We start from the raw sequence: 15749 nt of genomic DNA on the forward strand, positions 1-15749 counted from the left end.
GATTGCTGACATATGCGTCAATGGGCACATTGATAGTTTTAAATTAGACACAGGAGCAAGTGTGACAGTCCTGTCCAATAGAGAACCGTGGCTAGCCAACATCTGGTTGCAGACAATAGACGCACCATTAAATGGCCCGGGAGGGATCAGACTACCAGTTAATAGCATACTTCTAGAATGCTCCAATACGGGAATAGGCAATACTGGAGACGCTACATCTGATTTACAATTGAGAATTTTCTCCCTTGAGCCGAGATGCCTGTGTTGCCCTCAACCTCATCAAAACTGCAGAAGACATCAAGGAAAGGACAGTCATTGAGTGTACCAAGTTGGAGACCCTGAAACCGTCCAACAGCGCTGATGATTTCAACTGGGACTTCAGTTCAGAATATTTGACGCTTTTTGCTGAGGCTCCAGCTCCTTCCCAAACAGGTGAAGGTCACCTTCTCCAGCCTGAAGAGGAAACGGACCAGCTGGATCAACGAGTACCTGAGTGCGACCATGACTCTTCATCAATCAGTGAATTGTCAAGAGAGGATCAAAGTCAAAACCCAGGTGACAGGAGATGCTGGTACAATCTCGCATTCATCTGTCAATATTGACCCCATAGTAAGTGCATCCACACCAAACCATCCACCAGGATTGGTGGCCCAGGGTGCAAATTACCAAATAGTTTCAGAACTAGAAACAAAACTGAATCAGATGAGATCCACCTCTTCTATGTTAGAGGATACAGACCTTCCTATCACATCGGGGTTATTGCAATTGGCGAGATAGCAAGATGTTAATCAAACACTTTCCTCACATCAGGAGGCCACAATCAGGATTCCCCTAAACTTCAGGCACCAGGGGCTACATGGAGTCATTGCTTTAAAGGCAAAGCATGGCAGCCGAGATTGTTAAAAAGAACCAGCGTCAATTCAATGAACAAGGATAGGGAACACCTTCAATGTAGAGAAAGGGATGAACCCATGACATCCGACCATGAAAGGGAAACTATTGATAAGGAAAAGTACAACAGCAAGGAGAGGAAGAAAAGGATTAAGTGTTGAATCTCAAACAAGCAAAATACCAAATATTGCAGCTTCTACTGAAGAACAGCCAAGTCAGAACAAAGAAATCCAAGTTGAGACTACCAATCCTCGGAGTTTCAAAAGAACATGACCAGGGAGAGTCGTGAAATCTCCAGACCATTTAAACTTGCGAAGTCAGAGACTTGGGGGGAGAAGGGCTAGCATGTAAACATAAACATAAATATATTTGGATTAAGACTTGGCGTGGGGTGGTGGTGTAGTATTAGGGTGTTCAGGACTGAAAAGGGTTAATGTGGGCCTGGGGAAACAGTACCGCCCACATGATGATGTAAAGTGAGTCACATAACTAGTAATGGTCTACATCCCATGAATGAATAAAAAAAAGTAATCTGAATGGATATAACTCATGGCTAGGATTGAAGAAGCCTACTGTCTTGTATATCTGTACATAGTTATGTTCTACAATAAATGGTTACTGTTCAGACTCTTTGCCTCTGAACCTCTTGGTTAGAAAACCACATATAACAAAATCCTCCCACTTACTTATGAAATGATGCAGAATATGGGATAATTTAAATCAAGTTGGGGCAAGTATAACTACTGGTGGGCCAGTGGCTGTACTACAGGATGCATTTTTGGTGGTCGGATGTACATTTATACCCTTATTATTCTCTCACTGTGAGCTCATGCGGAGATTTCTGCTGTGTGCTATAGCAAAGATATAAACACATTTCTAAAGAATAGAGTCACAATTTTGTTATAAGCAGTACACAAAGAGAACCTTCCTCCTGTTGGGGTGATTGGTGGGGGAGTGAGATGAAAAGAAATAAAAATAAATCTGCTTCTAATTAAGAAATTAGTTTTTAATATGTCTATTATTTGATTATTCAGCGAAGAGCTTGTAACTAATTGGAACCATGTTTTTTAATTACGTAGCATTACATTTCTGCTTAATTAGAAAAACTTTGATTATTGCTTATAAATGCAGAGTTATTTTAATAGAGTTCAAATTAATTAGTTAGCTGATTCTAATTAAAGGAGTAGTTGATTCTGGTCCTATAAAAATGATAGTTAAACTGATATTTGTAGCTACTTCTGCTGTTTAAATGTCCATCAATGTAAAACATGTGTTATTTTGTTTCTTTAAGGGAAAAAATACATACATTTCTTATTGAACATCTTTAATGTTAAAACATTTGAGAAATGCTACAACAGATATGTGGAGAGCCATTTATATAGTATGCAAGTGACCTAACTTCCTAATGCTTCTGCCTAACATCTAAGATTGTCTCATAGTAAGATGTTTATGTGAGGGAAGGCAAGAGAATTTTTTGTTGCTCACATTAAATCAAACTTACAAAAAGCTTTTCATTGTACCAACTTTGTTACAAAGCTACTAGGTTCTCAATTCATTTTTAAAATCTTTTCATGGGATATGAGCATTGCTAGTGAGTCTAGCACTTGTTGCCTATTCTTAATTGCCCTTGTGAAAGGGATGGTGAGCTGCCTTCTTGAGTCGCTGCAGTCCATCTCATGTAGGTACACTCACAGTGCTGTTAGAAAGGCATTTCTAGGTTTTTTGATCCAATGGCAGTGAAGGAACTGCAATATATTTCCAAGTCAGAATGGTGTGTGGCTTGGGTTGGAACGTGCAGGCGGTGGTGTTCCCATGTATGTGGCAACATGCGTGTCCCCTTGTCCTTGGTGCTAGAGGTTGCGGGGTTGGGACAAAGCTTTTGAAGGAGATGTGGCGAGTTATTGCGACACATTTTTCAGATGGTACATACTGCTGTCATTGTATACTAGTGGTGGAGGGAGTGAATAGTTAAGGTGATGGGATGCCGATCAAGCAGGCTGCTTTGTCCTGGATGGTGTCAAGCTTCTTGAGTGTTGTTGGAGGTGCACTCATCCAGGCAAGTGGAGAGTATTCCATCACACTCCTGACTTGTGCCTTCTAGATGGTAGCAAGGCTTTTGGGAGTTAGGAGGTGAGTTATTTGCTACAGGATTCCTAGCGTCTGACCTGCTCTTGTATCCACAGTATTTATATGGCTGGCCCAGTTAAGTTTCTGGCCAATGATAATCCCTAAATGTTGAAATGTGATTCAGCAATGGTGTTGCCATTGAATGTCAAGGGGGAGCTGATTAGATTCACTCTTGTTCCAAGCCTGGCATATTTATGGTGCAATGTCACTTGCCACTTATCAACCCAAGCCTGAATGTTGTCCAGGCCTTACTGCATGCGGGCAAGGACTGCTTCAGTATCTGAACAGTTGTGAAAGGTACTGAACACTGCAATCATTAGCGAACATCCCCATTCCTGACCCTATCATGGAGCTGATGAAGCAGCTGAAGATGGTTGGGCCAAGGACACTACCCTGAGGAACTCCTACAGTGATGTCCTGAGACAGAGATCATTGACCTTCAACAACCACAACCATCTTCCTTTGTGCTAGGTATTACTCCAACCAGCAGAGTTTTCCTCCTGATTCCCATTGACTCCGCTTTTACTAGGGCTCCTTGATGCCACACTCGGGCAAATGCTGCCTTGATGTCAAGCAATCACCCTCACCGCACCTCTTGAGCTCAGCTCTTTTGTTCATGTTTGGACTAAGGCTGTAATGAGGTCAAGAGCTGAGTGGCCCTGGTGGAACCTAAACTGAGTATCAGTGAGCAGGTTATTGCTGAGTAAGTGTCGCTTGAAATCGACATCTTCCAACACTTTGCTGATGATCAAGAGTAGACCATTTATCAGAAGAGTGTTTTTTTAATGAATAATTTTTTAAATCGCATTCTTTCTTCCCTGCAGTGAAACGGACGGGCGTATCTTACATGAATGAGCTGCCACATGTAGAAAGTGCCTGCTGCTGTGTGAACTGTGGTCACTCTTATACAGTGAATGAAGTCAGAAGCAATAGGAGGTTCTGCAGTGAGCTTTGCCTACGGCAGTTTAAAGAGAAGTAAGATGTTTACATATAAAGTTACCCTTTGCTAATATACAGGAGATCTTTTCATTTTTGATATTAGCTAGAATAAATCCTTAATTTTGCACCATAATGGTAGGGCATACTTGATTGATAAAGAAAAATGCCAGATGATTGAAAACCTCAACATCACTGACTTTAGCTGGTCATGTGGCTGCACCCAGTCCAAAGTGGAACCCGTATGGATAATAGACCTGGCCCAAGTTGAAGTTGCAGACCAGTGCATTTTTTTGTATGTAGGCCCAGTGCCAACAAAAGGACCTGATTCCCTGACCCCATCTGCCCAAAGGTGTAGCCCAGTGAATTCAGAACAAAATGTACTTCAAGTACCCAGCCTTGGGTTCCAACCCCAGAGTAAAATGATGCCACTCAACCTGAAGTCTTGACTTCTGATGGCCAGGCTCATGGATAATCACAGAAGCTAAGAATGGAAAGGTTGAAATTTGAGGTACCATTGTAAAAATTTAAGAAAAACTCAATTCCTTGGAACATTTCAAGGATTTTATATACTGGCAAGGGAAAGCATGTGCTCCACAGCACAGGATTAATTTCATATACTGAGATCACAGCCCAACTAGAAATATTTTCCAGCAGGCTGCTGGCAATTGAAAAATAAATCAAGCAGCTGTGCAGTTGCTCTCTTTAAATGAATGCTAGCTGTAACCATGACAACCCTGATGATGTCAGCATTTAAACTTAATTGTTGAGGAGAAACTCACAAAATTGAATTTGATCTCAATGAAGGAAAGGGAATTAAGAGAGAGTATAGTTCAGATCCTTAAAATTCTGAGATGTATGGGGCATTGTGGGGGTAAATAGGTCATTAAACTTAAATTGTCCTCATCGAATAAGACAGAATGAACAGAAAATTAACAGTTGGTAGCCCTCTCATCTCTTAGAGGTTTAGGGTTCAAGTTCTAAATGCAGAGTTTAAGCTCACAATCTAAACTGATGTACCAATGTAATACTGAAGTGCTGTTAAATTGAGGTGTTCCTTTCTATTGAGGTAGATGTTAAAAATCCCAAAGTACTACTCAGAGAAGAATAGGTCCTTCTCTCTCAACCATTGCTACCAAAAACTGATTAAATGTTTAATTGCCTAGTTGTTTGTTGTACTTTTCTTTGTGGATAATAGCTATAGTTTTTGTCTTTATAGCAAGTCAATGTATTCCGAGTAATTTGGGTGTGAGGAGATTTGAGATGTGATAAGGTCCTTTACTAAGCTTAAACTGAGAAGATTCTTTCCCCAGAGGTTCGTGCATATGTGAAACAGATTTCTAGCTAAAATTATGTTGTTTAATATCTGGTTAAATATAGAACTTAAGATATGAATGAGCATGTTTGATATTTTAGGAATTAATCAACTTGCTTTGTTATATGATTGCTTATTTTAACAATCTCAATTAAACAGCTCAATTTCTTCTGTACCTCTGTATATGTTTATACGATAATGGCAAAAATATGCAAATCCCCTTTGTTTAATAAATAGGTCACTCAGAATGGGGAGTGCAGCAGTCAAGAGGAGTGCTGGAGCAATACTAAAACGTGTTAAAAAGAGAAAAAGGAAAGTGTGCCTAAGCCCTAGTTCAGAATCAGATGAAGAATATGATTATGAATTAACTGAGTCAGAGCAGGCGGTAGGTATGCTTGATGCAATAATTAACTGATGTAATTTGTTTTTATGTAAAACCTTGGATTTTTAAGCATTTCTGAATACCTTCAAATATATGCAAAACATGCTACTGTTCTGCAATTAGAAAAGTGCTAATTAAAAATAAATCTGAGAAATTCTAAGCATCCTACATGTAGCTGATGTTAGTTGGTCTCTTTATGATGCTTTTTCCTAAACATTTCAGCATGTTTCTCTTTATTTACATTTAGTATACACATGGCATATGTACACTGCACTTTTTGTGAGAATATATTTTGTACTCCCAGCAAAGAGCTTTGCTTGCCAGAATGGCATTTTGAGAGCATTGCAGGCATTTGCACCCGCTAATTTTAACAGATCGAAAATCCTACAGGACGTTCTGACCTCCACACCCGAATTCCCGACACGTCAAAAATGCACATGAAGCTCTGTGCCCAGAACATAAATTTGTCAAGTCTATCCCATGATGTACTCAACTCTAAGGTTGCCTTGCTGTTATGCCTGTATTTCATAGCAGCCATTCTGATTTTTGTTCAGGTACTGACACAGTGTCTCTAGCAGACTTTTGCTGCCCTCCCCCACCCCATACGATAGCAACCTCATTCATATTTTCTGTTAACTGGCGCTGTTTGAGAAATCCAGTAGTAATAATTTACCTACTTGTCATTGCACATAGAAAAAATAACTTAGATTTGTGTATGGCATATGGAGAAATCTGATTTCTTAGAAAATTCCTGTTAATAAATTTAATGTGACATTCATACCATAACCTACAGTAGGTAAAAGTCTACAAGTGGAGCCAATTATCATTATCTACTGAATTGCTGTGCCCCAAAGGAACTGAACACTAGAGTACTAATGTATAGTGACATGGAGCAATTTGCAATCTAAACTCCACCAAGTGCCAAGGCCTTTAGGGTTACCCATTGGGTTGGAAATAAAATTGGAAGCAAGAGTCAAACTTTCTTATTCTTAGGAACATAGGAAGAGGAACAGGCCATTTCGCCCCTTGGACCTCTCTCACAATTCAATAAGATCATGGCTGATCTGCAAACCAACTCCATTTCCCACCTTTGTCCCATATCCCTCGATACCTTTGGCTAACAAAAATCTATTAATCTCCGTTTTAAATTGACAATTGACCTGGTATCAATTGCCATTTGTGGAAGAGAATTCCAAACCCCTTTTGTATCAAGATGTGTTTCCCTAATTTTTTGACTATGCTTCCTAGTCCTAAACTTCCCAACTAGCGGAAATAGTTACTCCTCCTCCACCCTTTCGATTCCCTTAATGGTCAGCCATCACAATGATCAGTGACAGCCTGTGCACCTATCCTCATGGTTCGCTTTAAAGCTATCAGGTCAGATGACCGAAGAAAGGGTTAGTTGTTAGTGGATTTGTCTTGGGACTGTGGACTACTAATATCATTCACTGAAGATCTAGCTGTTTATTATTGTGCTGTAATACAAAAAAAAATTGAAACTAAAATTTAAAAATACTACCTGGAGATTAGCTGTAGAGTGCTAGGCTACAGAATACAAATGTGTAGATTGTGAGGCCAGAGTTTTCCATAAACTGTGAATTGAATTTTACCTACCAGAAGAGAACTCTTGTCCACGAGTCACTACACAGATTCTCAGACCTCTGCTCCACAGTGCTTATCTTCTGATGGTAGGCAACGAAGGGTAGGATCATCCTCAGTTCAAAATGTTCAAAAGATTCAGTACTAAATTCAAAGAATTACTGAAGAGTTTCAGCGAACTACCTGAGCATTTTTTAAACCTATTTCATAATAGACTGAAGTTATACTTCACCTGTTGTGACATGGCCTTCTGAGGGAAGCTTCCCCTTGACTTGGCCTTATTGTGTTTTGCATACAAATCAGGGGCTAACTCCTGAATTATAATGTCACATCTGTGCCTATGTAAAGAATTTTATGGCATGCTTCAATCTAAAGGCCTGCAATCTGAACTTCAAATTGAAAAAATTACCAAATATGACAAAACCTAAATCTGACTTTTCTTTGAATTCCACAACAGGACGAGAGAAAAGAAGACTTAAAAAATAGCAGAGATCACTTCGTGGTTGACAACAGTCACATGGAATTTAGACAAAATCGACTTAATGAACCCAGTTACACAGTCACTGGACCGAGTATGTTCTGAGTTTCAATGACCTGTGTCCCTTTAAAACAAATTAATCCAATTTAACAAAGATGCAAAATAGTTTACTTTGTGTTTAGCTTTTTCAGATTTTGATAAGTCATTATTCCTTGTTTAACTGAACCAACGTTACTCAAGTCTATTAGAGCCCTCATCATCAAATAGAAGTACCTCTAGATCAAACTGCAGGCAGTAATTCGATTGTCATAATCAAGCAGACCATAGAACCCTCAACTGTCTTCTCAACTGCATTAACAAGCCAAAATGTACATAAGATTTAGTATGAGAACAAAACATGTGACAACAATTTGCATTTCTAAAGCACATTTGATGCAAGAAAATATCCCAAGATACTTTAGAGCATAATCTACAATAATAGATCCTGAGTAAGACCAGGAGAATATGACCAATGACAAAAGAGGTGGGTGCTAAGGAGATTCTTAAAAGAAGAGGGGCAAGTGGAGAAGTTTAGCAAGGGAATACCAGAGTATAGCTGGCTGAAAGCAGAGCAGCAATGGTGGGGTGCCCAAATTTGTGGGGGGGTTGGAGCTGGTGCGGGGGTAATAGAGGAGGTTGCACAAGAGGCCAGAATTGGGGCAATGCAGGGGATAATTGAGGTTGTAAGGTTGGATGAGAAGTAAATAGTGACTGGAATTCAGTGGAGACCAGCAACCACTAATGCAAGAAAAAGACCTTGATCAGCTGAAATGAGCTTGAAATCAATTCTCCAATGCTGACCTCAGGGCTTGTTTGGAGACAGGAAAGGTGGTGAGGGAAGTCCTCTTTCTAGAGGGTGGAATGAGAAGGCCACCCGCCCAAACCTATCTGTCATGGCTGCAGGTGGCTGAGGCCGTCAGCAGCAGAAGTGTGTTCCATAGAAACTAGGTCCAGTGCGTGGTCATGCGGTGAGAATGGAGATGTCCACTCAGCTCATGTGCACCACCATGGCTTGGAACGCATGAGCTTCGAGAGAGTGGCCAACCTCATAGAGAGGCATATAAGCCAGCACTCGGAGTGGTTGCAGGAGCAGTGTCCTGACATGTACAGAATGCATGCACTGCTTTGTAGCAATGACTGGTCAGGGGCGCTGATGGCACAGAGATGTTTAGAGTGGATACCAGTTGTGCTGCAGCTGGTGGTCTCCTCCAGCCATCCGGAGTGCCAGCTAATGGCTGAGGCAGTCACTGAGGAAGGTGAAGGTGCCACTTCTCATGAGCCGCCTTCACCATCACCAGCCTCCTGGACCCCTCTGACTGAGGAACTATCATTGCAGCAGGGTCCAGTGACAGAGGTTATCCTGGCATTGACGCCAGTACAGCAGCCTCTGGATGTACCCGCCCTGTCACGTCCATGATGAGGCCGACCGCCATGTGCATCTCAGCCACAAGCAGACACATGAGCAGGCTGCCTCCACCTCATCTGAGGCTACAAGGGGAACACTGTATAGAACTGGCCAAGAGTGGAGGCCACTGCATCGGGGAGAGGACTAAGTGGATCACTGCGTTTTGCCTTACCTGTAAATGTGCACTTTTCATTTTTGAACACTATATATATGGACATGGCGCCAGACTTACAAGCTTCCATTCTTTAATGGTGAGATTGGGAAAATAGGGAAGGGGTAATGAGGGAAGAAAGGGTCATTGTAGGGGAACTGTAAAACCTCTGACACAGGAAAACTACAAGGCTACAGACCAAGTGCTGGAAAGCAGGATTAAGCTGGATGGCTACTTGTTGGTCAGCACAGACACAATGGGTCTTTCCATGCTGTAAATTTCTATGACTCTATGTGCATCATTCACTGGCTGTAAGAGTGGATCTATTCAAGCCTTTGTCTTCAATGGAAATGCTCTTACAGGCAGATGAAAGTGTGTTCCAGACCATGCCATCCTCCTGGGTTAGAGGAGCTGAGCTGAACCATGCCTGGATCAAGTGATTCCTGATGTTGATGGCACCTTGTTGAGACCCAGTGAAAGGAGACAGGGGCACAGAAGTTCATGGCCATAGTGACTTTGATGGATACTGGGAGCAGTGCTGCGATGTGTGAGATCTTCCATGACTAAGGTGGAAACCTCAGTGGCCATCTGCCTGGAGAGTCACTGTTTCCTGTGGAACTGGTTCTCTGACATGTCCAGGTAGAGCCCAGAGAGACTACAGCCTCTGTTGCCATTTTTTGCTTCTCGTCCCTCTGCTCTGCGTTTTTTATACCCGAATGTCAGTTTCTGTTGCTGAGGATGCTTAACATGCTCAGCACCACTGGATCTAATCCCTGAGAATTGTGTCCTGTTGCCAGCGTTTGCCTTCCTTGCTGAACTCCCAATAACGTCTGGAAGGCTGACCACCTCCTCGTATGCCCCTGCAATGCCCGGAGGGTGATGACACCCTGCACTGCCTGAGCATGGGCAGATCATTCTCCCCACAACCTCTGCACACCTAATAGCACATGTGTGTCAGTGGATGAGAGCTTCCATTTATGTGCCTACCTAATATCATGGTATGGCCATGACTGGTTCCCTGCTGTGTTGCTGCCTCCATGCACCAGGCATGTCCCTGATCCGGCTTGCAACCAGTGCGCCCTCACTAAAATCCCACACTGGCGCTCAGTGAGCTGACAATAAGCTCGTCAACAACATTAATTGTCCTCAACTCCAAAGTGAGCATGTTGCTGGGTCCTGCCTTTCCCTGTCCTGAGGAAAATCACCGATGCCAGGAATGTTGATGGGAAACAGGCATGTGGACCAGCGCTGCTATTTTTTAATGCCTGCCGGCCTCCGTTCCCATCCCCATCAGGAACCAGAAATCCTCCCCTAATTATTAATTTGTGCTATTTATCAAATGCAGACTGTCGAATACTATGATGTCACAACGGGCTTGAAGTCCAGCATACTGCTTGACAAAATTACACTTTTGTAAATGCATACATAACAATATTTTCAATCTTAGCTGAGAAATCAGAGGTTGGCACCAAGTGGAAGGGAGACACATTCTTAAAATAAGAGAAGATTGGAGGGCAAGCCACACTTGTGCTCTTCAATTGGTCACTGTAGTTTACAAGCCTGTTTAAGTGATATTTTGTGCTACGAAGATTTCTACAGAGCATTTATTATCTTCAGGTCTCTTCAGAGCCCTTCACAGCCATTAAAATACTTTTAAGTGTAGTCACTGTTTTGTAGGTAAAGGCATCCTCCAATTTGGTCTCAGCAAAGTTCCATGAACAGTAATCAGTTGAATGAGTAGTTAATTTGTTCTGGTGATATTATTTCTTTTTACTCGTCCATGGGATTTAGGCATCACTGGCTAGGCCAACACTTATTGCCCATCCCTAACTGCCCTTGTTCAGAGGGCATTTAAGAGTCAACCACATTGCAGGATTAATATTGACAGAATACCAGGAGAACTCTCTGCTCTTCTCTGAAAGTGTTTTAAAGGAAGTTTTAAATGCATATGAACAGGCAGACAGCACCTAGGCTTAATGTCCTATTACAAAGATGGTACCTTGAACAATGCTGCACTCCCCCAATATTGCACTGACATTTAGCTCAGATTATGTGCCCATGTCCTTCAGTCTTGTTTGTCCTTTGAGGTGAAGATGACCATATTCATCATCTGGGCTGTTTGGTAGGGTTCTGGTGGCTATGTAGGTGACTGTTGAGGTTGAAACGTGCCCAAAAGGTTTTGCTGCAAATTGGATAGGCTACCTCAGACAATTGAGTTTTGGACAGGCTGCTGGTTTGGGATTTCCTCTCCTTAAGTTTTCCCTCTGCCGCTGATATGCGCTTGCTTTTGGAGGAGGCCGCACTGGTTTTTTTTTTGGTTGCGCCAGCCATCCTTGGCAAACTTCTCCCAGGATTCAAAGCGGGTATCAAAACTCAGAAGTGAAGCCTTCAGCTTGTCCTTGTAGAGCTTTCTTAGACTCCCATGAGAGCGCACACCAGACTTGAGCTGTCCATAGAAGATCCGCTTTGGTAAGCGAATGTCGGGCATTCTGGATACGTGACCAGTTGTGACTGTCTCAGTTTGGTGTGGATGCTTGCCATGCCAGCTTGGGTGGACACCTCAGTGTCTGGTATTTTGTCCTGCCATCTGAGCTTCAGAAGCTTCCAAAGGTAGCTCAAATGAAAGTGATTGAGCTTCTTGGTAAGGCAGCTTCTTGGTACACAATTCAAGTCTCACATGCATGGAGCAGAGTGGGCAGGATTATTGCTGTATAGACTTTCAGTTTGCGAGGCAGATTTATTCCTCTTCGTTCTCAGAGTGATATTTGAAGTCTACGGAAAGCTATGCTTGCTTTGGTAAATCTTGCATGTGTCTCTTCATCAATATAGACAGCTCAAGAGAGTGTGCTGCCAAGGTAAGTGAACTTATCCACTGCTGACAGGTTCTGATCATGGACTGAAGCCCTGGGCTCGAGATAGGGCTTTCCTGAAGCAGGCTGGGATGTTACTTCAGTTTTCTTTGTGTTGATCATAAGGCTGAAGACATTGCATGCATTGGAGAACAAGTCCATGTTACATTGAATGTCCAGCTCGCAACTGGCAGCTAGTGCACAGCCTTCAGCAAACAGAAAACCGTGAAGTATGTTTTTGGAGACCTTGGTCTTTGGCTGGAGTTGTCTCAGGTTGAGCAGTTTCCCGTATATGCAATATCTGATTTCAATGCCAGGATCACCATCATGGAAGGCATGAGGGAGGATGGCAGAGAAGAACATGTTGAAGCGGATTGACACTAACACTCAACCCTGTTTAACATCATTAGCGACTAGGGATGGGTCAGAAGACTCACCATCATCCAGGACATGCGTGAGAATGTCGTCATGAAATTGTCAGACCATTTCTATAAATTTCACAGGGCAGCTGAATTTCTCCATTACCTTCCAAAGGCCCTCATGCTGATTGTGTCGGAGGCTGGTCAGGTCAACAAACATACAAACAAGCGAACATATGAATTAGGAGCAGGAGTAGGCCATTCAACCCCTCGAGCTTGCTCTGTTATCTGGTAAGATCATGGCTGATCTGACTGTGGCATCAACTACACTTTCCTTCCTTACCCTTATACCCTTTAATTCCCTTGTCAACCAAGAATCTATCATACTCAGCCTTAAAAATATTCAATGACCCTGCCTCCATCACTCTCTGAGGAAGGGAGCTCTGAGAGAAATATTTTCTCCTCATCTCTGTCTTAACTGGGAAGCCTCTTATTTTTAAACTGTTCCCTGGTTCTAGTCTCTCCCACAAGTGGCAACATCCTTTCAGCGTCCACCCTATTGAGTCCACTCGGGATCTTATATGTTTCAATAAGATCGCCTCTCATTTTTCTAAGCTCCAATAGATACAGGTCCAACCTGTCCAACCTTTCCTCATAGGACAACCCCCCTCATCCCAGGAATCAGTTGAATGAATGTGGTTTGGAGGTCCATGTTCTGCTCTTGGCATTTCTCCGAGAGCTGTCTAATTGCAAACACTGTATCAGTGGCTCCCGGACCTTTTCTGAAACTGCACTGACTCACTGATAGCAGATCCTGGTCGAGATGTTGGACTAAGTAGTTCACAAGGTTTCTGGCAAAGATTTTGCTGGAAACTGAGAAGAGTGGAATTCATCTATGATTGTCGCATGATTGGTGGGTTCCTTTCCGATTGTACAGGTGGACAACGGAGGCATCTTTGTATTCTTGTGGGTTGGTTCCTTGCTTTTACTTCACTGAGCTTCTTGTCCAGGCATTGGCCTCCAGCCTTGTAGACCTCAGCTGGGATAGCATCATTTCCTGGAGCTTTGCTGCTAGACACTGGTGTTTGATAGCTTTCGTTACTTCTAACAACATGGGAGTGTCATCAAGAGAGTAGTTGATGGCAACCTGTGGTAGCCTGTTGATTGCTTCGTCGTTGATGGATGAAAGCCGATTGAGGATGTGGTTAAAATGCTCTGCCCATCTTTCCAGAATTTGGGCATTTTCTATGGGAGTATTGACCTGTGGATACTGAGGATTGGTGATGAACTAGTAAACTGGGGCCATAGATAGATTTCAGAGCATCATAGAATCCCCTCCAGTCTTTGTGGCCTGAATATGACCGAAGTTTGCCTGCTTTCTATTTAAGTGAAGTATCTTGCATCTGAGCTTGCTTAGGACAGTCCTACGAATGTGTCAGTAGGCATTGTGCTTGTATAGTGATGAATTGTCATTGTGGTAAATCCTGTAGAAATGATGTTTTTCCTCCAGTAGTTTATGGATTACCTCATTATTTTCATCGAACCAATCTTGATGCTAACGAGAGTGAGGAGCAGGGGCCTCTAGAGCAATGGAGCACACTATTTCGCTGAAGGTCGCCCAGTCATCCTCAATGCAGTGTGTCCATTTTTGCAGTGTACAGGTGACTTTTGAGTTCCTCTGAGAGAGATTCCTTCATGGCTGCCTATTTGAGCCTTGAGACACTTCATGCCCTGGGGGCATCTAGGAGGGTATATCTTGATGTTTAGCTTTGAAACGATATGACAGTTAGATTGATCTCATCTACCCAGTCCACTGGAATCAGTCGTCACATGCCAGGGTATACAAATCGCTAAGTCACTGGGGGTAGGAGACCTGATGGCTATCCTCACCTGGTTTGGCCTGTCTGTTAAAGCGGTTTACAGGGTGAGGCCACTGTCATATGCTAACAACTACTTCAAGCCACAGGTAAGAGCTGGGTGAGGGTGAGGACCAATACAGAGCGAGCCACTCCCAAAGTGTGTTGAGCCTGCCTGTGAGAGGTACTACCCTCCCTTACACCCCTTAGATAACCTCCTTCAGCGCAGCTTGAACTCACATCCTTCTAAATCAGAGGTAAGTGTGCTGTCATTTTAAGGAAGCTCATTTCCGGATCAGGACTTGGAGAATGATGGGCTGTGTTATGAAATCTTTATAGATGTGGGGCCCATAAGCTTTCAGTAACCAGAAAGAGAGGCAGTACTTTATGGCTTGGTAATCATCAGTACTGTTGACAGTAAACTACATCGAGTTAATCTGGGTAGCATTGTAAGTAGGATCAGACACTCCTCCAATATCCAATATATTACAATTTAAAATTGGCGACATAAATAATAGAGTACCTGTGGAATGGTCCACAATTATTGTGTGTCAACACAATCCATTTTAGTTGCATCTGGGCCTAAGTCAAAGTTCTCTGAATCTATAGTGCTTGCACTGCAAATAAGGAAAGATGCACGAGGCAAATTAAAAATATGGGGCAGTGTTGTTGTACTCGCTCTGTATTGGTCCTCACCTTCACCCAGCTCTTACCTGTGGCTTGAAGTAGTTGTTAGCATGTGACAGTGGCCTCACCCTGTAAACCGCTTTGACAGACAGGCCAAACCAGGTGAGGGTAGCCATCAGGTCTGCTACTCCCAGTAACTTAGCGATTTGTATACCCTGGCATGCGAAGACTGATTCCAGCAGTCTGGGTAGATGAGATCAATCTAACTGTCTTATCATTTCAAAGCTTAACATCAAGATCTACCCTCCTAGATGCCCCCAGGGCATGAAGCATCTCAATGTCTCAAGGCTCAAATACTTTCAAGAAGCTCAAGTGTGAAATTAACCAGATGTGGAGATTGCATTTGAGATAAAAAGATTGGTAAAACAATGTGCCGACATGATCTAGGTGGTGTTTATTTTACTGAACAAATTTCAGGATAGCTACCATAGTTCAGCATTATCACATTGATCCCAGAAAGATGTTGGAGTCAGATGTGGTGTTGAATCCACATGCCTTGGTTAGTATTTTATTCTAGTCTCATATTAGCATATTTACACTGACTGCTTTTACAGTGTAGACTTTATTCTTGGCGGGAATCAACCTTAGATTAATGCTCTAATAAGCTTGTCATATAAGGGAATTTAATATATGGCATTTGATCAGTGCCTAATAATATTCCATTACTACTACATC

General features: G+C 42.5%; 1 protein-coding gene across 1 annotated transcript in view; it reads left to right on the forward strand.

Moving 5' to 3' along the window:
* Positions 1-15749, forward strand: part of l3mbtl1 (L3MBTL histone methyl-lysine binding protein 1) — an 89716-nt gene that overhangs the window by 24654 nt on the left and 49313 nt on the right. The window contains exons 5-7 of the mRNA XM_078555109.1: positions 3843-3993; positions 5507-5654; positions 7708-7822. Coding sequence (XP_078411235.1) covers positions 3843-3993; positions 5507-5654; positions 7708-7822 — 414 coding nt within the window. The remainder of the gene's footprint in view (positions 1-3842; positions 3994-5506; positions 5655-7707; positions 7823-15749) is intronic.

The sequence above is a fragment of the Cetorhinus maximus genome, chromosome 13, assembly GCF_964194155.1.
Source record: "Cetorhinus maximus chromosome 13, sCetMax3.hap1.1, whole genome shotgun sequence".
Taxonomy (NCBI): domain Eukaryota; kingdom Metazoa; phylum Chordata; class Chondrichthyes; order Lamniformes; family Cetorhinidae; genus Cetorhinus; species Cetorhinus maximus.